Source organism: Astyanax mexicanus, chromosome 5 (genome assembly GCF_023375975.1).
Source record: "Astyanax mexicanus isolate ESR-SI-001 chromosome 5, AstMex3_surface, whole genome shotgun sequence".
In the NCBI taxonomy this organism is placed as follows: Eukaryota; Metazoa; Chordata; class Actinopteri; order Characiformes; family Acestrorhamphidae; genus Astyanax; species Astyanax mexicanus.
This window is the reverse complement of record NC_064412.1, coordinates 37,935,564-37,954,881: the sequence shown is the minus strand read 5'-3', so window position 1 is coordinate 37,954,881 and position 19,318 is coordinate 37,935,564. Positions and strand designations below refer to the sequence as shown.

The 19,318-nt window shown below is 36.8% G+C and overlaps 1 protein-coding gene across 1 annotated transcript; it reads right to left on the bottom strand.

Annotated features, from left to right (window-relative positions):
* Positions 1–10,454: 10,454 nt before the first annotated feature.
* Positions 10,455–17,150, bottom strand: sumo1 (small ubiquitin like modifier 1). The gene is made up of 5 exons (XM_049479609.1): positions 16,992–17,150; positions 16,158–16,226; positions 14,601–14,678; positions 13,333–13,404; positions 10,455–12,501 (listed from the first exon to the last, which is right to left on the bottom strand). The coding sequence occupies exons 1-5, from the start codon at positions 17,001–17,003 to the stop codon at positions 12,433–12,435; spliced, it is 300 nt and encodes a 99-aa protein (XP_049335566.1). The 5' UTR covers positions 17,004–17,150; the 3' UTR covers positions 10,455–12,432.
* Positions 17,151–19,318: the final 2,168 nt, after the last annotated feature.

Sequence of the window (19,318 nt, the reverse complement as noted above, 5' to 3'; positions counted from 1 at the left end):
CTATTAGAAACGTGACAGACTTGTGTTTCTTTATCCTCTGGCCACTATTTTAGGCAGAACAGGTTGAATATTAAAATAAATAAGATGAAATATAAAAAAATATTTCATGTGTGTACAAAAATGATGTAGACTTAGCAAAGATTTGGTGTGCGCACAGTGAGGAATGTGTTTTTTGCTGCAATGTTTATAAGTATTAGCATTAGCGTTGTGCAAATAAATACGAATTTTATTCTGTATCAAATTCCAATTATAAGCACAGGGCCAGACTGTGAATGGTTTTCAGACTGGAACCAACATAATTCAGACCAGTCTGCCTAAATTTTACCTTAGTTTTCTTCCAAGAAAGGAAGAAATCTGACAGGGAAAAAAGCTAATGGCTAGTTAACCACTCTGTTCAAGTTAGGTTAGCTAAAGCTGAGTTTGCTGCATTTGTGCTGCAGTTTTAGCCCAGAATCTTAGTCTGTGCTGAGAGGTTCTAGTTGGCTTTTGTAAATAATAAAGTAGCTAGCTAGTATGTGAGGGGCGCAGAGATTTTTAAGCCTTCTTATAAAGCTGTTTCTTATTTTAGTCGCACATTAAATGATGCAGCGGCTACATTCTAGTGTATGTGCCTCTAGTACACATGAAAATGATAAGAAGTAAAAATCTGTTTTATATGTAGCTTAGTCTCTACAGACTGTGCTGCGCTGTGCTCCTAATTTCTAGTGACCCCTGCAGTCTGTACAGACCATGCTGACTTGTACCAAAGCCATTTTTTTCTGATTTATCATTCTAGAACGATCCCAATGATCACAACACTTTCATCCCCTACTTTAATCATGTCTTGGTGGTCTTTCAAAAGTATGATGATTCATTCAAAGAACTTATAGAGAGGAAAATACCAATTTGAGAATGTGTTCTGGGTTTGTCAGACACTAGAGGGCCCTCCTGAGTGAGTCAAAAATAAATGGGTTTATATGGAACATTTGAGCAAAATCAGTTTAAAAATGTGAATTTTAAAATGGAAAATGTCAAATGTTTTAGCACAGCCGACATAATTTTACTTCCAGCTACAAACTTGTTAATATGCTCTGACTGTTACATCAGCTCACCAACCAGTCAGCAGACAATAGCAGTAATGCTAGCGTCTCTGTTTTATAAAACATGTAAGCAGTAAAAAAAAAAAAAAATTACATTCAAGTACGCTTTCTTTGCTTTTTGGCTTTTATTCTTTCTATCTACTTTTTCTAAAATTAAAGGAGAAAATGTGAAATGGACCTCCACCCTTCACCCCAGCATTCTGAAATAAAACGCTTATAATACAATAGTCAATGCTTCCAACAGGCTGACAATGCTAGTGATAGGGGCACTGCATTGCTCATGCAAAGAAATCACAATTGTTACACCATTAACAAGCTCAAAGTACTTCCACACTTCACTGGTAGAATTCCGACGACAATGACATTTAAAACAAAATTCTCCAGGCGGCGCTATCTTGAAATTAAGTCACGATAAAACACAGATGAGCTCATGCACCTTTTTTATATTCAGGCATTTCCACAAAATTAGTTTTGCAATCTGTTCCTCTATCTATCCATCTGTCGACTTATCGTGACTTAATTCAAGATGGCACTTTTTAACTATCTGTGCACTTTCTGAGCAAGTTCTCAGTGCCTGTCTCAAAGAATTTCATTCATATTTAATTATTTTGTCTGTAGGTAAACACCACTTTTACCTACACTTTTATTCAAATCTAATCACCTCTAAGGACTAAACACCATCCTAAAGCTGTTGGTGGAGTGCTGCCTGTTGGTGTACATTTGATCATTAAAAGCAGACTGAGTTAACATTGTTTCGAGCACAGGTGCATTTACCAGCTGTCTAAAGCACAGACGGGGAGTTGAGTACGTAGTCCTTGTGAGGAAGGACACAGGGCAGCAAAGGACAGGATACTTAACATTATACATAATAGAATACTGTACATAAACCAAAACTAGGCCTATCACAATAATTACATTGTCAACTAACTGCACAATACATTTTAATTACCTTGATCATTTAAAATTATTTTTTATACTCAAATTACAACGTTTATTTTTAACCTCATAGGACCCAAACTCTTGCATGGCATGCATTTTTTTATTTCTCTTTGCTATTTGGGCTAATTAGTACCTGATTAGTGTAAAAACAAAGAATTATCTTTTTACATAATGTACCCTTTTGAGAAAAATTATGTCCACATATGTGGACTTTAGTTTTATATTTTGACAGAACACAATGAAGTCACAATTAGTAATGATGTGTAAAACATTTATTTGGTGCCTGAACAGAACAGCAACAGTGCAAAACTAAAGTAAAAAACAACTGTGATGCTTTGAGCAATATGGCTCATTTGAAGTGCTGCTTCAACACAAAGACATAAATTAAAAACAAACATTAACTGTATTTACTGTTAATTTTAATTTCTGAACAAAAGTGAAACTGTAACGTGTTAAGGTCACAGTATAATGGCCTCATAAGAGGACACCAGGACCTTTTAGAGCAAAATACAGTGTTTTGGACTAGACAACCCAAAATTTGATGTCCACACATGTGGACGTGAGGTAGTAGGAGGTTAATGTTTATTTTTCACTCTACTAGACATTCCTACTTAGCCGCTCCACTTTGCAGATGTAAAGCCAGAGACAAAAGCTCATCTGTTGCTGCACAGTTTGTGCTGATCATCCTCATCCTCCTCCTTCACCAGATCATTAAAGAACAGGGTGAAAGAAGGGGGAAAATGTACAAGGAGAAACGTAAGTGCTGGAGTCTGTAATTCTAGAATTATACAAAAATGTCAGTATATTGTATATTCTCAGCGGAGATAATAAGATGAATTGTGTAAGTAGAAACTAGAAGGTGTTCATAATGTTATGCTTGATTAGTGTATATTACCATTATCTAAGTGACATAGTATGGTATTAAAAAGACCAACCAAACCCAATTATAATCCCCTGTCAGCATCTGCTTACTGATGGGGCACATTTGTAAGTTTGCTTCCTGTAGGAACATGCCCTTGGCGAAATGGTGACAATGGCCGGAAAAAAAGTGGGTTTGTGTTTAGATCTGCATGCTTTTGTGCCTCCCAGGTGCTACTCTTTCTTAGCCAAGCCTGAGAAAAAACACATGGGCAGAGTCTCAGGTAACCGTAACCTCTTCCCCAGGTTCTTCTGCCTCAGTCCCACGAGATACAGTTCCCTAACCTGGATCGATACCCCGCCTTAACTTTTGTCAGGGTTTGTTTCAGCGATGTTTACTCAATGTGGAGAGTTGTCCCAACAGATGGCCCCAGTGGTATGACTGGCTATCCAGTTTCTCCTCTCTTGTTGAGAGAGTTATAACAAGGACATTGTACGCAGCGCTGTGAAATGCCCTGAGTTACATTCTTGGCTGATATATAATATTTTCCTATACGGCTCCCATGACACGTAGGCCTGCACATTGTAGCACATGATCATATCAGAACACAGAGCAGCGAGTTCTGTAATGTTTCTTCTTTATTCACTTTCATTACCTCTGTGTTTCTTCTTGCAACCCCTCCACCACCACACACACCAGCACCTCCACCCGCACCCACACCCCCACCCCCACCCGCTCCAACACCCCCTACAAGCCCAACAGGGACCTGAATCTAAAAAACAAAGGTCTTTAAAAAGCCTGCCTCACTGTACTCACTCATTTCCCATACACACAAAGAAATTTTACTTAGACACAGACATGAGCTCATAGGTATTCTACACCCATCCCCCCTCACCCTAACACACACACACACTCATATATACCCCTTCCCCCCATTTCAAGCTAGCCCTCATCTGGTAGTGTTCAGGCCTTGTGTGTGTGTTGCTGAGAAATACGATCTCCCCGTTGGGTTTCAGCTATAGCACAGCCTTACAGAGAGTGAACATAGCTTACAGGTCCACTCTAATATGTAACCACCACATATTAAACCGCCTAAAAGCCCCTACAGTTTGTCTCTCTCTCTCACTTGTCTTTGATTTTTTTTTTTACACAAACAACCTGTATACTGTAAACACAAGAGACTAAGTTCCTGCTAAGCCTTGAAGCAATAGTCCACTTGCTCCGAGACTGAAACGAACATAATCTCAGAGCAGAGGAAACTCATCCTTGGCTTAAAAAAACCCTCAAGAAGCCCAGGGCTGGCTCACATGCTCACATACTGTATACTGTACATGGGCGTTGTCCTTGTGTCTTTACTTCCTCTCACTCCCACGACTTGGAACCATCTTTATACCACTGCAATCCTTATTACCAGTGGCACATTCCGGCTGTTTGAAGGGCAGGGGTGAAAAATGAAAAGGTCATCTACTACACAACATGGGGCCCCGCCAGTGTGCACCATGTATGTTCGATAGAAGTATGTATTAGTATATTAATGGGAACTTCTATTTAAAGGGCAACAGAAAGGGCACTTTCTTTCTTTTTTTCCAATTTAGAGGGCATTTTTGTGACCTTTTTTAACCATAGGGGCACTGGGGGGAGGGTTGGGGGCTGTTGTGAGTCCACCATGGCTTATTCCTGTGTCCTTCACCCTACTCTAACCTCCTTTTCTCATTCCATTACCCTAAAATAGTACACTCATAATTTTCCCATTTAAATCAGGTCACATATACTGTATACTCCCATAGCCTGAATTTATAAACATACAGAGACTGGTGTAGCATGGTAAATAACACTGCCTTCTTATGCCAGAACAGGGTTTGATTCCCAGGTCAGGCGTACACAGACTATGTTCAAACTGCCAGCCCAAATTCCAAATAGTATTTCTGGCATATCTAGATTGTATCCAGATTCATTTTTGACAGTGCGAACAGCCAGAAACCACATGAAATCTGGGGGTGTGGAGGTGGTCTGAAATGCAATCACAATCAGATTTGTACAGATGTGTCTCAGCCTGGATTTTAAGGCATCATTTACATCACTCATTCACAATGCAACAAACAACAACTTTATCAAATCCAGAGTGAGGAAAGTGCAGGCAGATGTTAGTTGCTGACACGGACCTCAATACCACCTTAATCAAACTATGCAGATAAACTTGTGATGTCCAGACATGCAAATCCCATCTCATCACTCGCAAATAACAGTAAGGAAAGTGTTCTTAACAAAACTGATTTAAGAAACAATTCCAATTTCCCTGCAGCCTGAATGTAGTCAAAATCTGGATGTGATTGTATGTGCTTTCTGGCTGTTTAGACTCTCAAAAATTAAACTGGATACAATCTAGATATACCAAAAATACTATTTAGGATTTGGGCTGCCAGTCTTATTATATAGACTGGCTTAGAGCAGGAAAATACAGTAAATTAGCTGAGTTACTTAGATGGGAACTACAAATTATTATTTGACCAATTCCACAGAAGAGCAACTTTTAGCTTCTTTAAGAGCTGTTCTTCACACTCTTCACATACAGCATCTTAGGCTATGTTCACATTACAAGCCACATTGTTCAAAACTAATTTTGGATTTGGCTATCTTGACGGTTTACATTCACAAATGTAAGTGACCCGCATCTGTGTATAATATAACCAAACAAAGCAATAGCAAATCCAATCAGAGCAACAAAAAAAAAAAAAAAATTTGAGCAATGCGGCTTGTAATGGGAACATAGCCTAACTCACCTTTATGTTAAAAATATTTTAGACTGAAATTAATATTATTTTAGCAGAGGAAACTCATTCTTGGCTTTAAAAGGCCCATAAGAAGCTCATTATTGTCTTTGCTTCCTCTCACTCCCACGACTCCAACCCATCTTTATCACTGCATTCCTCATTCCTGTGTCCGTCACCCCACTCTGACCCCCTTTTCTCACTCCATTACCCTCACATACAACATTCTCATCCTTTTCTCACTGAAATCAGGGTTTTATAATCCTATACTATATAGTAATAAAAAGGTGTCCAAAAAGATATGAAGCATAGTATAAGATAAAATAATGTTCATCCTTGACTAAGATTAACATTTTATTAGCAGGCTGAACTCTTCTTCTTTTTTAGGAAAGCTTGCTATATTACCTACCTCCTCATACACTGCAGCTGAGTGCCAGAGTTACAGCTCAAATTGTATTAAAGCCCTTCTGGCATCTGATCTGATCATTATAAAAAGGGGTATAGCTAAACCTTAAAACTTAATTTGAAAATATAGATGCAAGTTTAATGCATTGACAACCAGAGGGATAATTAATCGTTTACCAATTATAAATGATTGGTAAATAGTCACCATACCACTACCAGTCTATTGTTATGTGTAGGAATAATGATACAATCATAGTAATGATGGAATAAATAATGAAAAATGGGATGATTATAATTTGTAATAAAAATATTAATAACAATAGTAACAATTAGAAAACTGTTAGTTCATAAATCCATGTAAACTTAACAATATAGTCATTAGTGGAGGGTGGGCAACTACTCTGAGGCAGGTAGCAGTTGCTAGATGGTGGGCAGCTGGTCTGTGGCGTGTAACAGGAGAGCCAGACGGTCACATTTACATTAGTGTCAGGTCAGACAGGTGGGCAGTCATTAACTTGGAAAAAGGTAAAGAGTTGTCAATTTGCAATTCTGTGCTGGGATAACAGTGAATGCTAAAGAAATTAATGGAGTGTGGCTACCAGCTCCAGAAGAGCTGACTATAACAGTCTAACTTAAAAGAGAGCGGCAAAAGGTAACATAGACACTACAAGGTTATTATCGTTAACAAAAAAACAAAGGAAATAGCAGAAACTGAAAGTGGAAAAACATTTTTGTTAACTGAAACTAATAGAAATGGTAATTATAAGAAAAACGGTAACTAACTGGAACTGAATTGAGAGTTTATAAAGCTACCTAAAACAAACTGAAATAAACAGAAAGAAAACCCTTCGTTTTCATGTTTGTTAATTCATTTATATGCGCTGTTTTCACTCAAACAGTTTCACAGTGGGCGGTGTTGTGCTGAATATCTGCTCGGGAAGGGGAGTTGTTTTCTGCGGGGAGTCGGATTTCGGCACAACAGTGGACAAAGCGCAGCACCTCACGGTCCGTGACATTACTTCTTGTTTACAGTGCTCACGCAAACCGCAAAATAACAACCAAAAAACTGAGAAAGCTGCAGAAAATGTTGTACGGGATTAGAATACCAGTGCAAGTAAGATAAAAAAGCACGTGTCCTGTAGTGAAACAGGAGATACAGTATGTGGAATAAACTCCACCCAGCTATAAGTCCACCTGAGAAGCAGCATAAGAGCGCTAACTGTGAGTACATTTACCTGTGAGTAGCTCATACACCAGAACACCCCAAGCGGGAGGATGAACTGATAAATCTCTTTTGTGAACAGTTGGTTGTTTTACAGTAACTGATTTTTTTATATATAGTTTCTTTTGTTGAGTTTTATTACATAACACATTTTTGAATCACAAATAACCCAAAGTATTAAAAAAAGCTAATACTAGAATTAATATAAAAAACTTTAAACTAAAACTAAGCATTAATAAAAAAATTGAACTAATAAACAAAACTAGCAAGCACACTCTAAAAACTAATTGAAGTTAACTGAATCGGAGGAGAAAAAGTGAAAACGAAATAAAAATTAGACTATAATGAAATTCAAAATATTATAACCTTGCACTACAATACAATGAAACACTGGCATCCATCCACTCACTTCAGCATCCACAAAACTACTACTTTCAAAAATTTCCTGCAAATAAATATTCTAAATGCCTTTTTGTTGGTATTTGTGCGAAAGGTTGTCAGTAGCTTATAAAATAAAACAACAATGTATTCCTCACACTCTAACACTTACAAACAGTAAAATCTATCTTAAAATGATCTCTTTACCGGAGCTGTTTAAAAAACACATTCTCTCTTAAAAAAAAGACCATCAATGTAATGCATAAGGACAATGTGCTGCCTATTAATACCTAGTAGTTTTCTTCACAATCAAAGTTTACATTTTCTAAACAGACGCTTAAGCTAAATGCTAATAATTACCTGTTACTGGCTAACGTTGGTCTTTTAGTCCATTGGGGGCACTGCTGAAGGATTTCTTTACATCTACCAGGAGAAATAAGGGAAGGTTGTGAATGATCAGCTGTCGCCTCCTTGTGGCGAAGACATTTTTAATTATTGGCCCTACTTAGTCTAGGTAACCTTGTAAACCTGGCCACACACAGCTCTTGTTTAAAATAATTAAAATTATAAGTTAAAATAATTATATACTAATATAATATAATAAAATATTAATGTGAGGTTAATTATACAAACATTTCAAACTAGGTCACACACTATTATTTTGTTGGACCGCCTTTAGCTTTGATTGCAGCTCGTATTCACTGTGGCATTGTTTCGATAAGCTTCTGCAACATCCATGTGTGAACCACTCTTTCACAAAGAGTTTTAAAAACGTGTTTATATACGCTTTTATACACGCACTACTTTGAGGTACTGGTAATTCTCCAGGCGGCCGTCTTGAAAAGAAGTCACCATTAGTCAACTAATGAGCAGAAACAAATAGTTTGTAGGATAGAGGAACAGTTGCAAAATACATTGTGGAAATGCCTGAATATTTTAGAGGTGCATTTCCACAGAATTCTTTTTTCAATATGTTCCACTATACAACATTATTATTTTTGCTCATCAGTTGACTTATCATGACTTAATTTTAAGATGAGATTTAAGTTAGTTCTCAGTGTCTCGTTTTAAATGTCAGGGTCGTCGGAATTCTGGGGTGGACCGAGGTCCATTTTACATCGGATTTATCATTTAATTTTAAAAAATTGAAAAAAGAAATTAAAACAAAAAAGCGAAGAAAACTTACCTGAATATTTTTTTTACTGCTAACTGCTAAGTTCAGTCAGCGCCTGTTTAACAAGTTTATAACTGGAGGCAAATTATGTCTGCAGTGCTAAAACATTTGACTTGTTAAGAAAAGCAGAACATTTTAAAATCTACATTTTTAAACTGATTTTGTTCAAATGTTCCATGTAAACCCATTTATTTTTGACTCACTCAGAAGTGCCCTCCAGCGTCTGAAAAAGCCCAGAACACATTCTCAAATTGGTATTTTGCTCTCTAGAAGTTCTCTGAATGCATCATCATACTTTTGAAAGATGGTGGCACCAGGACAATGTTTAAGTAGGGGATGGAAGTGTTGTGATAGGTGGGATCATTCTAGGACAGTATTTATTTGTGGTATATACACTCCCTGGCCAAAAAAAAGTCACACTCTAATATTTTGTTAGGCTGTCTTTAGATTTGCTTGCAGCATGCATTCTCTGTGGCATTGTTTTTATAAGCTTCTGCAGAATAACCAGATTTATTTCAATCCAGTGTTGCTTTAATTTTTCACCAAGATCAGATTTCAGCCTTCTCACATCCCAAGGATTCTCAATGAGGTTATGGTCTGGACCCACCACCCAAATAATACACTTTATTTGCGTACCTGCTTTTACATGCATATGAACTAAAGTGACATCCCATTCTTAATCCAAACAGTTACAAACACGATTTTGGTCCACTCTCTACAGCTATAATAGATTTAAGTCGTCTGTAAAGGATTTCCCTCAGGTTTAGGTGCATGCTTATGGGAATGTCTGACTATTCTTCAAAAAGAACATTTGTGCAGTAAGACACTGATGTTGTACGAGAAGGGATGACTCACCGTCTCTGCTCTAATTCATCCCAAAGGCGTTCTTATTAGGTCAGGAAGCAAGTCAAATTCTTCCCTCACCAAATTCACTCATCCATATATATAGGGACCTTGCTTGTGCACAATCATGATGGAACAAGAAGGAACCTTCGCCAAACTGTTCCCGCAAAGTTGAAGCATGAAATTGTCCAAAATCCAAGTTCCTTTCACAGGAACTAAGGGGCCAAGCCCAACTACTGAAACACAACCCCACACCATAATCGCCCTCCACCAAACATTACACTTGGCACGATGCAGGCAGACAAGTACTTTAACCTGGCAACTGCCAAACTCATCCACTGCCTTGCCAGATTAGTCAATTAGTGAAAGTACATTCAGCTTTTCAGCTTTACTATGCACCTCAGTATCCACTAACCCCACTCTGTCATTTTATGTGGTCTAACAATTTGTGGCCAAGTTACTGTTGTCACTTTCACTTTGCTGAATTACCACTGACAGTTCACTGTGGAATATTTAGTAATGAAGAAAATTGAATGACTGGACTATTTGCCCAGGTGGCATCCTATCGCAGTATGACACTAGAATCAACTGCTCTCCTGAAAGTTTCCCATTCAAAGATATATGACCTTCATAAAAGAATCGGAAGAAACCCATCTAAATAACAATTTAAAAAAATCAGCATCACATTTTTTTAAATGAACATCTAAACAAGCATGACACATTTCGGAAAGTTAAGCAAATGTCTCAACATGTACCTGGAATAATAATTACACAAATGAGCACATACTTATTTTATGACACATTTTATTTAAAAAACAAGACAAAAGAAAAATAATAATCTTTCTATGTCCACAAACCATCTGGACCAAAATTCCCTCCCCATATTTAACAGAACTTGGAAAAACAAAGACAAAAAAAAAAAAAAAAAAAAGAAAAAAGAAAGAAAAGTTGTCTCCTGGGTGGTGCAACCGATACCAGCTATCCATCCATCCGAGAGAGTGCAATAAGCCCTGCTGCTCTCTTGAGTGGGACAAGTGCCTTAGTCCATTCTGCAATCAACCAATCGTAGGTGTCTACCAGGGCACAGTGGGCAATCACTGCTCTCTATGCTGCACAGCTGCCCTGCAATCTAGATTTAGTGGTAGAAAAGAAGCAGTGGCCATCTCTTCATGTCTAAGAGCAGTGGTTCTCAAACTGTAGTAAAATGAGGTATCACAGGGTGGTACACCAGATAAAATTTGATTGGTACATTAAAAAACACCAAAATCTATAATGATTTCACCTGTAAATTGTATAATTTATCTTTAGGTTTGTTCACGTGTTCCCACTCAAGTCTTTTTGTAAGCCCACACAGCAGTTTTGTGGGTCCTACAATAGAACCCTTGAGGAACTCCACAATTCCCAAAGATATACTGTTAAAAGTATAAGTTCCCGCTTGATGAACTTTTATGGACTCTTCAACGTGAAACTGTGATAAAACTACTTATGGTACTTTGAGGAACCTTTACTTTAAGCACCTTAAGCCTTCTTAAAGAAGCCACAAACCAGCTAAAGTTTTACATTGAAGAATCCATTTAATTTCGTAAAGGAACTTAAACTTTTATTAGTGTAGGTGGTACTTGAATGTTTTAGCTTGATTATGAGCAGCATGTGGTCTAAAAAGTTTGAGAAACACTGTCTGAGAGAATGCACGCCTTGGACTTCTCACTGCCGGATAAAACACAGCAGATTCGGGAAGATTCAGAAAGACTGTGGGAACTGGCAAAGACCAGCATCTAACACTGGAGAGATCAATCATTTAAACAGAAAAAAAGAGCTAAATGTGTTGTAAGGTCTTCACCGTGTGCGATCACTGTATTTATTGTGTAGATAAGCATTGCCCCTGAGTGCTGATCAAAGATCGTTCTAACATTGATAAATAAGCTGGGAGCAGGGGAATCATAAGCTAAACAGGGCTTCTGTGTAACTGGAGGTAAATAGAGGAACGGATATATAAAATTGAGCACATCCATTTCAACAAGGGGGAAAATATTCACAGAGAAATATTTCAACATAACTGAGACAAACATATGCAACTGAAACCACTGCTCAGACACATTACAGCACAGGGGGTTGTGCAGTTCACAGTGTGCAAATCTCAACACAGTTGTTATATGCATACATGGAAAGCAAACCTCACACTTCCTAGTATCAGAAATACAGTTACATGAAAATCCTTTCAAATCCTAAGGGTATCAAAATCTAAAAACACACATTTTGTCCTTTATAAATGGCTAAATAGTCAACCAACATGATCAATCAGTAAGGGACTCCAAAGCTGCAAAAACTTATCTTACTCTGAACCCCAGCAAAGCAGCACAGAGCCAATAATAAATGGAGTTACTGGGCAACATGCTCCACAGTTAAATATCAGAACTGATTGGAAAGTAAGAGAGATTTTACTCTGAAGGTTTTTGGGGCACAATGCAAGTTCCATTATCGGTCACTTAAAACAAAAGGCCGCACATATCTTGTCAGTAAGAAAGACAGACAGACAAAGAGAGAGAGGTCGGAAAAGAGGAATATTTTGCTCATTCCTCCTCACTAAATTACATTTTGCATTATTTTTGCCTCTAACTCCCTCACTGCAGCAACCCTAGCGGAGTATCTCTTTGATCCAGATGGTTTTTCCATTTCCCTCTGAGAGAAGCACAAAAGGAAACAGAAGAAATAAACATCATACATACAAAATTAAGATTTAAAGAGAAGAAAGTGTGAGCAAAGGTCTAGTCGTTCCAATAGCCGCCGGTCTGTTCCTGGTACACCTCAATAACGTCCTCGTCCTCCATTCCCAGCTGTCACAGAGAATAAGATTGAGAAAACAGATAAGTAAGAAAACTATTCAAAAACCATTAAACCTTAATATGAATGTATGGTAATGTTTGCAGTATGAAGTTATTGTAGGACACGTGTGTAAATCTAAAATCTCTTGTCAAGCAAAAATCTTCTAACTTTAAAATGGCATTTTAATTTTACAGAAATAACAAACAAAACCTTTGTAACTTTAATTGAAAGTCAAAAGATGCTTTGTAAGTTCAGAGCATTTCCATGGCCATGTTCAGACTGACAGCCCAAATCAGATTTTTTGCCATATCTACATTGTACTCAGGTTGAACAGCCACATAAAATCAGATTTTTACTTATAAGTGCCAAAACAAATATGGAGGTAGTTTGAAATGCACAAAAAAATGTGCACACTTTGAAATGTACAATTTGTTAATTTTTATATAAATAAATTTTAACATGTATTTTGTGTCACTCACAAGACAACAACCTCATCAAATCCAAAGTGTCGGAAGTGCAGGAGTTCAAGATTAGCACCACAGTAACCTAACTAATCCAAACTAATTACTTACAAATGACAGTTCAGACAGTTGTCTCAACTGATCTGATTTGAAAAACAATTCCACTTTTCCCTCAGTCTGAATGTAGTCAAATAGTCGGATGTGATTTTTTAAGCGGTTTCTGACTGTTTAGACTAACAAAAATCTGAATACAAATCTTAATATACCACAATATTATTGGGACTTGGCTTGGAGCAGGAAAATCAGTAAATTGGCTGGTGTGGACTGACATCTAGAAGATGTACAGCATGTAAGCAGGGATGGGAACAGTGGGCACTATACCTCTTTGGGAGTCTGGTTATCTGTGATTCTCTGCCCTTCAAAAAGAAACCTTAGAGAATTCATTGGAACGCCCTGTGCAAAACACATCAACAACAATTAGCTGAAAAGTTTATAAACAAAAAATAGATGCAAAACAGAACATTTATTCAGCTAATTCATTACAGGGATAAATACACATTTAATATACACATAATATACATTTAATATACACAGATTTTTTGCTATCCTTTCCAGCCAGCCAACTTAAATGCAAAAAAAATAATAATTCTGACATTAAAAGTCTTAGAATACAACACATATCCTTGGGCATTATGTTGGCAGTGAAACCAACAGTTAAAAAAAAACAAAAAAACACTGCCGTATGAACACGACGAAGAAGAAACTGTGTCAAAAAAACAAATGGTGAAATGGAGAAAAAAAAGAAAAAAAAAAGTTTAGTCGTTTAAGCGTGGTCCAGCAGACTAAGGCGCTGCCATTATGATCAGGAGATCGCTGGTTGGAATCCCAGTCATGCAGCTCGCAAAGAGCACAATTGGTCTCTGTGGGTGGGTAGATGGCTCTCTCTTTCCACATTACTTTGGAATCTTTTTGTAGTAATGTACATAATCAATAAGGGTGCGTTTATAAAATATATATATTTAATATAATCTTTATTTAAATAAATCAGATACAAACTAAAAATAGCCTGTTTTTCTCACCATATTTGACCTGAAGTACTAACTAATATTATTAATAATAAGTGTATGTTGTGTGCTCCTTTCACAACTACAGCAAAGTTCTCTAAAAGTTGTGTTGCAGGTAAACATTTAGATATCTGCTATTATTCTTAGCATTGCTATGGATGCCAATTGATTGTGCATTGCAAATGACTTTGTGAATCTCAACACTTGTCCACAGATAGAGGTGGGACAGTACTGTGTTTAAGACTGATTTAATTAGACATGCAGACTAAAGTGATAACTTGTATATTAATAGTGCTTTTACTTGTTACATGTGTTTACATGTGTGGTGGATCAGTCCTGAATTCGGTAATGGCGAGGCTCTAACCAGGAGCATCCCAATTAAAATGTATTACTTGGAACTAAGAAATTCCAACATCTGACTTCAAATGGAACACAGCAATATTATTTGAAAGAAGAAAAGCAAAATGGAATGGTGTGCTCCATCACACAAGCCACTCACTCCCTTCAGATATTAGAACACCTTGATCTATTATAGCGCAAACCCAAACATACACTACATGTAACAAAGGTTCACAGGGTTCTTACCTGTCTCTGACTGTATGATTCCTTCAGTTTCTTTAAATGCGTCGTCATCTTCACTTTGAAGTGAATTTCACTGTTGTCCTGGAAGGAAACATTAGGAAAAACTTGGAGTAAGTTATAAGGGGGACATAGTTTATTCAGGCCGTGAACACCACAAGTAAGGGTGGGTGATACGGTAAAAATATAAAATGATAACATATTAAAAGCATTATTACAACACACAATACAACAACGAAAGACACAATACAGTGTTGTTTACTCAATATATGTTTAGAAAGCATATTCAGCAATACTTTCTCTTAATAAAGCGTTTAAATTTTAGATTCTTGTGTAGTTCATCATTCCTGTCATGCAAAAACCTTAACCGTCCATCTCCATGTTTGTTGTTTTTTCACTGACAGTGTAAACACAGAAGTTGGAATTTACATTATACTAATATGTCATAATGAATTGACCAATAGTGATGTTCCAAAAATACCAAATAATAAAACAAAGTAATAAAAAAAACTGTATTATGTACACAGAGGAATGAAATTAGGGTCCTCTATGACCATATGCACAACATAACGTGCAAACTGGTCAAACATAAAAATAGAACACTACAATAAATATTAATGAATACTGCGTACATTAAAACAATAGAAAAAAACAGATAAATGTACAGTTTGGTTAATCAATTTAATTTGATAAATCAAATTACTGTTTTAAAGCGATTTTTAAAATGAGATACGCAGACTGCAAATTTTTACATAGCAATCTCTATGTGCCAAAAGAAATCTCTCAATAAATAGTAATTAGGCTTAAGTTTCTGTCAAGAACCCTATAAAGAACCTCTTAATTTGGTTAATAAATGCATAAATAAAATGATAGATATAACTGGTGTTTTAATTATTTTCAAACATCTACAAATTAAAAATACTAAGGACTTACAGCTCTGGGAAAAAAAGAGACCACTTAAAAATGATGAGTTTCTTTAATTTTACCAAATTAAAAACCTCTGGAATATAATCAAGAGGAAGACGGATGATCACAACCAATCAAACCAAGCTGAACTGCTTGAATTTTTGCACCAGGAGTGGCATAATGTTATCCAAAAACAGTGTGTAAGACTGGTGGAAGAGAACATGCTAAGATGCGTGAAAACTGATTACAAAGCAGGGTTATTCCACCAATAATTGATTTCTGAACTTTATAAATATGAACTTTTCTTTGTATTATTTGATTTTTGAAAGCTCTGCATCTTTTTGGTATTTCAGCCATTTCTCACTTTCTGAAATGTTATCCATAGTTTATAAAATAAAACAATGTTCATTTTATTCAAACATATACCTACAAATACAAAATCAGAGAAACTGCTTCAGAAACTTTAGTTTTTTTTTCCAGAAGCCTATGCAAGAACTAAAAATATCGAGAATATCGAGATTTTTTTACCCACCCTCTAGTTAGAGTGAAGAAAACTACAGTTTATCACGATCTGATATAATAAAATATTAAAGTATTGCCCATGCCTAAAAACAATAAGCCAGCTTCAACAATCAAATCTGAAGTTTCCCCTCTTACCTGACCAATCACTTTCAGTTTAATATATTCTCCGTCCTTCTTCTCTCCATCTCCTGAGGGCTTAGTCTCCTGAATACAGAAAGATATGACATTACACTATGTTACATATGTAAAGGAATACGCTATTAACTGAGGAAACACTGGTACATTACCAGTAAACACTGGTAAAGATGTGAATAAGACTCCCACGCTAGTAAAAAACTAGCTAGGTAGGCTAACTAACTCAGCTAACTAGCTGTTTGCTAACGGATTCCACTGTATTGGTTTGTGTGAAACATTTCAACACCTGATAACGTTAGCTAGCTAAGCTAATTTCAGCAGTGTGCACTGGTTTACATTAATGCTGTAACGCAGCAGGATAATTAAACCACTATTATAACAAAAGAATAACTCAAAACTGACAGTTTACCGGACAGACCGGCAGATAGTCTGTAAACTTAGATAAGCTAGCTGTTAGCTCAGCTAGCGTTAGCTATGCTAGCTAATACTCCTGGGCCCACCAGCCATCTAACGTAGCTCTCAGGCTTTATACTGAAGCTAGCACCTAACGAGCCTCACTAACCCGAGTCTAAACACAACATTTAACTCGCTACAGCTTCAGTAAAGTGAACTCTCCAAAATACAAATCCCAAACAAGGGAAACACAAGGCTCACCACCAGAAATCTGCCCCAGATATCAGTAAAACATGAGCTAATTAGCGAGCTAAAAGGTTGCTGTAGCTTGTTATCGTTAGTAAACGGGCCTCGTATTTTCATATTTAAGCGCTGTTTCTGTCAGCCTGCTGCTGCTCGCTCAGCTCCACACAGTCTGTGAGACATTCCTCCAGAACCCACCGTGTCCGACATGCTGCTCCTCAGCGCCTAACCCTCTCCCACAGTGATTTAGTGAGAAATGTAGGTGAGTGTGGCTGTAATGTAGGTTATGTTTCTCTCTCGTAGACTCTCCCTCTCACACACACACAGCAGCGCTGACCTCACTGGAACAAGGGGCGGGAACGATGACAAAACCCCGGCCAGTGTGAGTAAAGGAGGCGTGTTCAGGTTTTAAAATGCACCTACAATTAAAGAGCATCTTATTTTAAAATTTCATAGTTTACATATACGGAAACGTAATGCTGCAGAGTATAATTAAAATATGAGCAAATAAAATATACAATAATAGTAATAATAATAATAATAATAATAATAATAATAATCTGCCACATGTCATTATTAAAAACCGTTATCACAAACTGTGCCTTATATAAAATTGGCTTTTATTAAAAAAAAAAATTGGTTGAATTTCAAACGTGCTGAATTGTTCATGGTGATCTTGTTCTGTTTCAAAACAATATTTTGATTTTCTGAATACATATTACATATGCAGACATCCCAAGTTGCAATAGTTTCAGGGAGGTTCCCCGCACCTTGACTTCCTGCCTCCCCCCAAAAAAACATAACTTGCACACCAATATATACATTTATACATTTAGTCCCTCGTGTGCAATGCGAAAATCACTATTACATACTGTACAGCGGGCAATACTTCCATTGCCCGGGAGACTTGTGGGCATCAGGGAGCAGTTATTAGCATGCAGTAGACTCCTGCAACTTTTGGAAGACTTGGGAAGTCTGCAAATGTGTGATAAAACAGGCGTTGTTTTAGATAAATAATATCTCATTATTAAGAGATGTATGTCATAATTTGAAGATAATAGATTCATAGTTGTTTTTTGTCCAGACTATCTAAAATCCATTTGAATACAATCTGGATATAGCAAGAAAAGGATTTGGACTGGCAGTCTAAACATTTGAGTCCACCACTGTCTCTAGCACAGTTTAGTGCTCTCACACACTTCCTTTCTCCAGGATTTGTTTGAACTTGCTGAGTCCACACAAATAAAACACTTTATTCAGAACAGGATTTTGTAGTAAGAATTGCTCATAAATATGGCCTAACAATTTGACATTGAGGAAAAAATGGTGCACCATTATAAATATTTGAGAAATATGTTAAGATAACTTTTTTTGTTTGTTTACATTAACTCATCAAATTAAGTTTTGAGATTTCAATTATAGTCCATAAATCAGTTTGTGTGTGCAACACTTCCCAATCCTCTCTTACTGTCAGTGTGTAGTTGTTTTTCTGTTGTTCAGACTACCTTTACTCATCTATTCTGTTATATTTTATACAATGGTTGATTGCCTGTTCTCAGTGTTGATGGCTGTAAGAGCATGTAACCATTTTCTATACAGATGAGTTTTATGTATAAAAACTCCCTGTTCAATGTTTTATATGGTTTCAATATATGGTATTTATATTTATATGGTTTTTCTTAATCTAGTGGAAAGGAAGGGGTGGAGTCCAACACAGTTTGATGATAGTTCTGGTGTAACAGAGCTACTGAATCTAGCAATTAACATATCAGTTGAATCAGGTGTGCTTAATCAGGCAAACCATAAAACCCAGGACCAGGATTGTCCACCCCTGATTTAACTTAATTAACAAAGTTAGAGCCAATAACTGGAAGATGTGAATACAAATCATGTAAATACTTTATCTGTATTTCCTGCTAAAATCCAGGTTGTTATCCAGAGAAACATACCCTATGCTATCCTACCCAGTGTAGGGTATGTTCTTTCATGTTGACCAGCTGGTCTTTCTCTGGATTTTTTATCAGGGTTGTAAACTTGCTAGGTTGCTTGGTTGAAACAACATGTATTGTGTAGTAAATCAACTTGCAGAGAAGAGTCACAGCATCTAGTAATAATAAGTTTATTTTAACTTAAAGCTTTAAATGAGCACTAAACTCCCTGATTTTTGCTGACACCACCCTTACTCAAATTTAAAAAAAGGTAAAATTTGGAAGGGGTCGTTTGGGTGTGTCACTCGGTGATGTATGGGTTTAGAAGTGGGACCGAAGGGAGAGCTGATTGGCTAAGCTGCAGCAGCAGTGTGCCTCTGATAGCGGTTGGACGACAGTAGGGGACACATCATCCTCGCCTATAGAACAGTTGGACATGAGAGGGTGCTGCAGAGGCGGAAATTACCACAATAAAAGTGTTTTTTAAAGTTTAGGAAATGTTAAGAAAAAATTTAAGCAAGACTGGTTTGTTTTATTACTTAAAAAAAAACACATTTCAATGATTAATGGAAAAAATATGGTTTAGGGTTGAGTGGC

Bases quoted from the DNA above. Each gene is read 5' to 3' on its own strand.
- sumo1 (XM_049479609.1), bottom strand. The intron at 14,679-16,157 runs GTAAGAGGGGAA...GTTTCCTTCCAG, and splicing joins AACTGAAAGTGATTGGTCAG to GACAACAGTGAAATTCACTT. The intron at 12,502-13,332 runs GTATAGTGCCCA...TCTCTGTGACAG, and splicing joins ATAACCAGACTCCCAAAGAG to CTGGGAATGGAGGACGAGGA.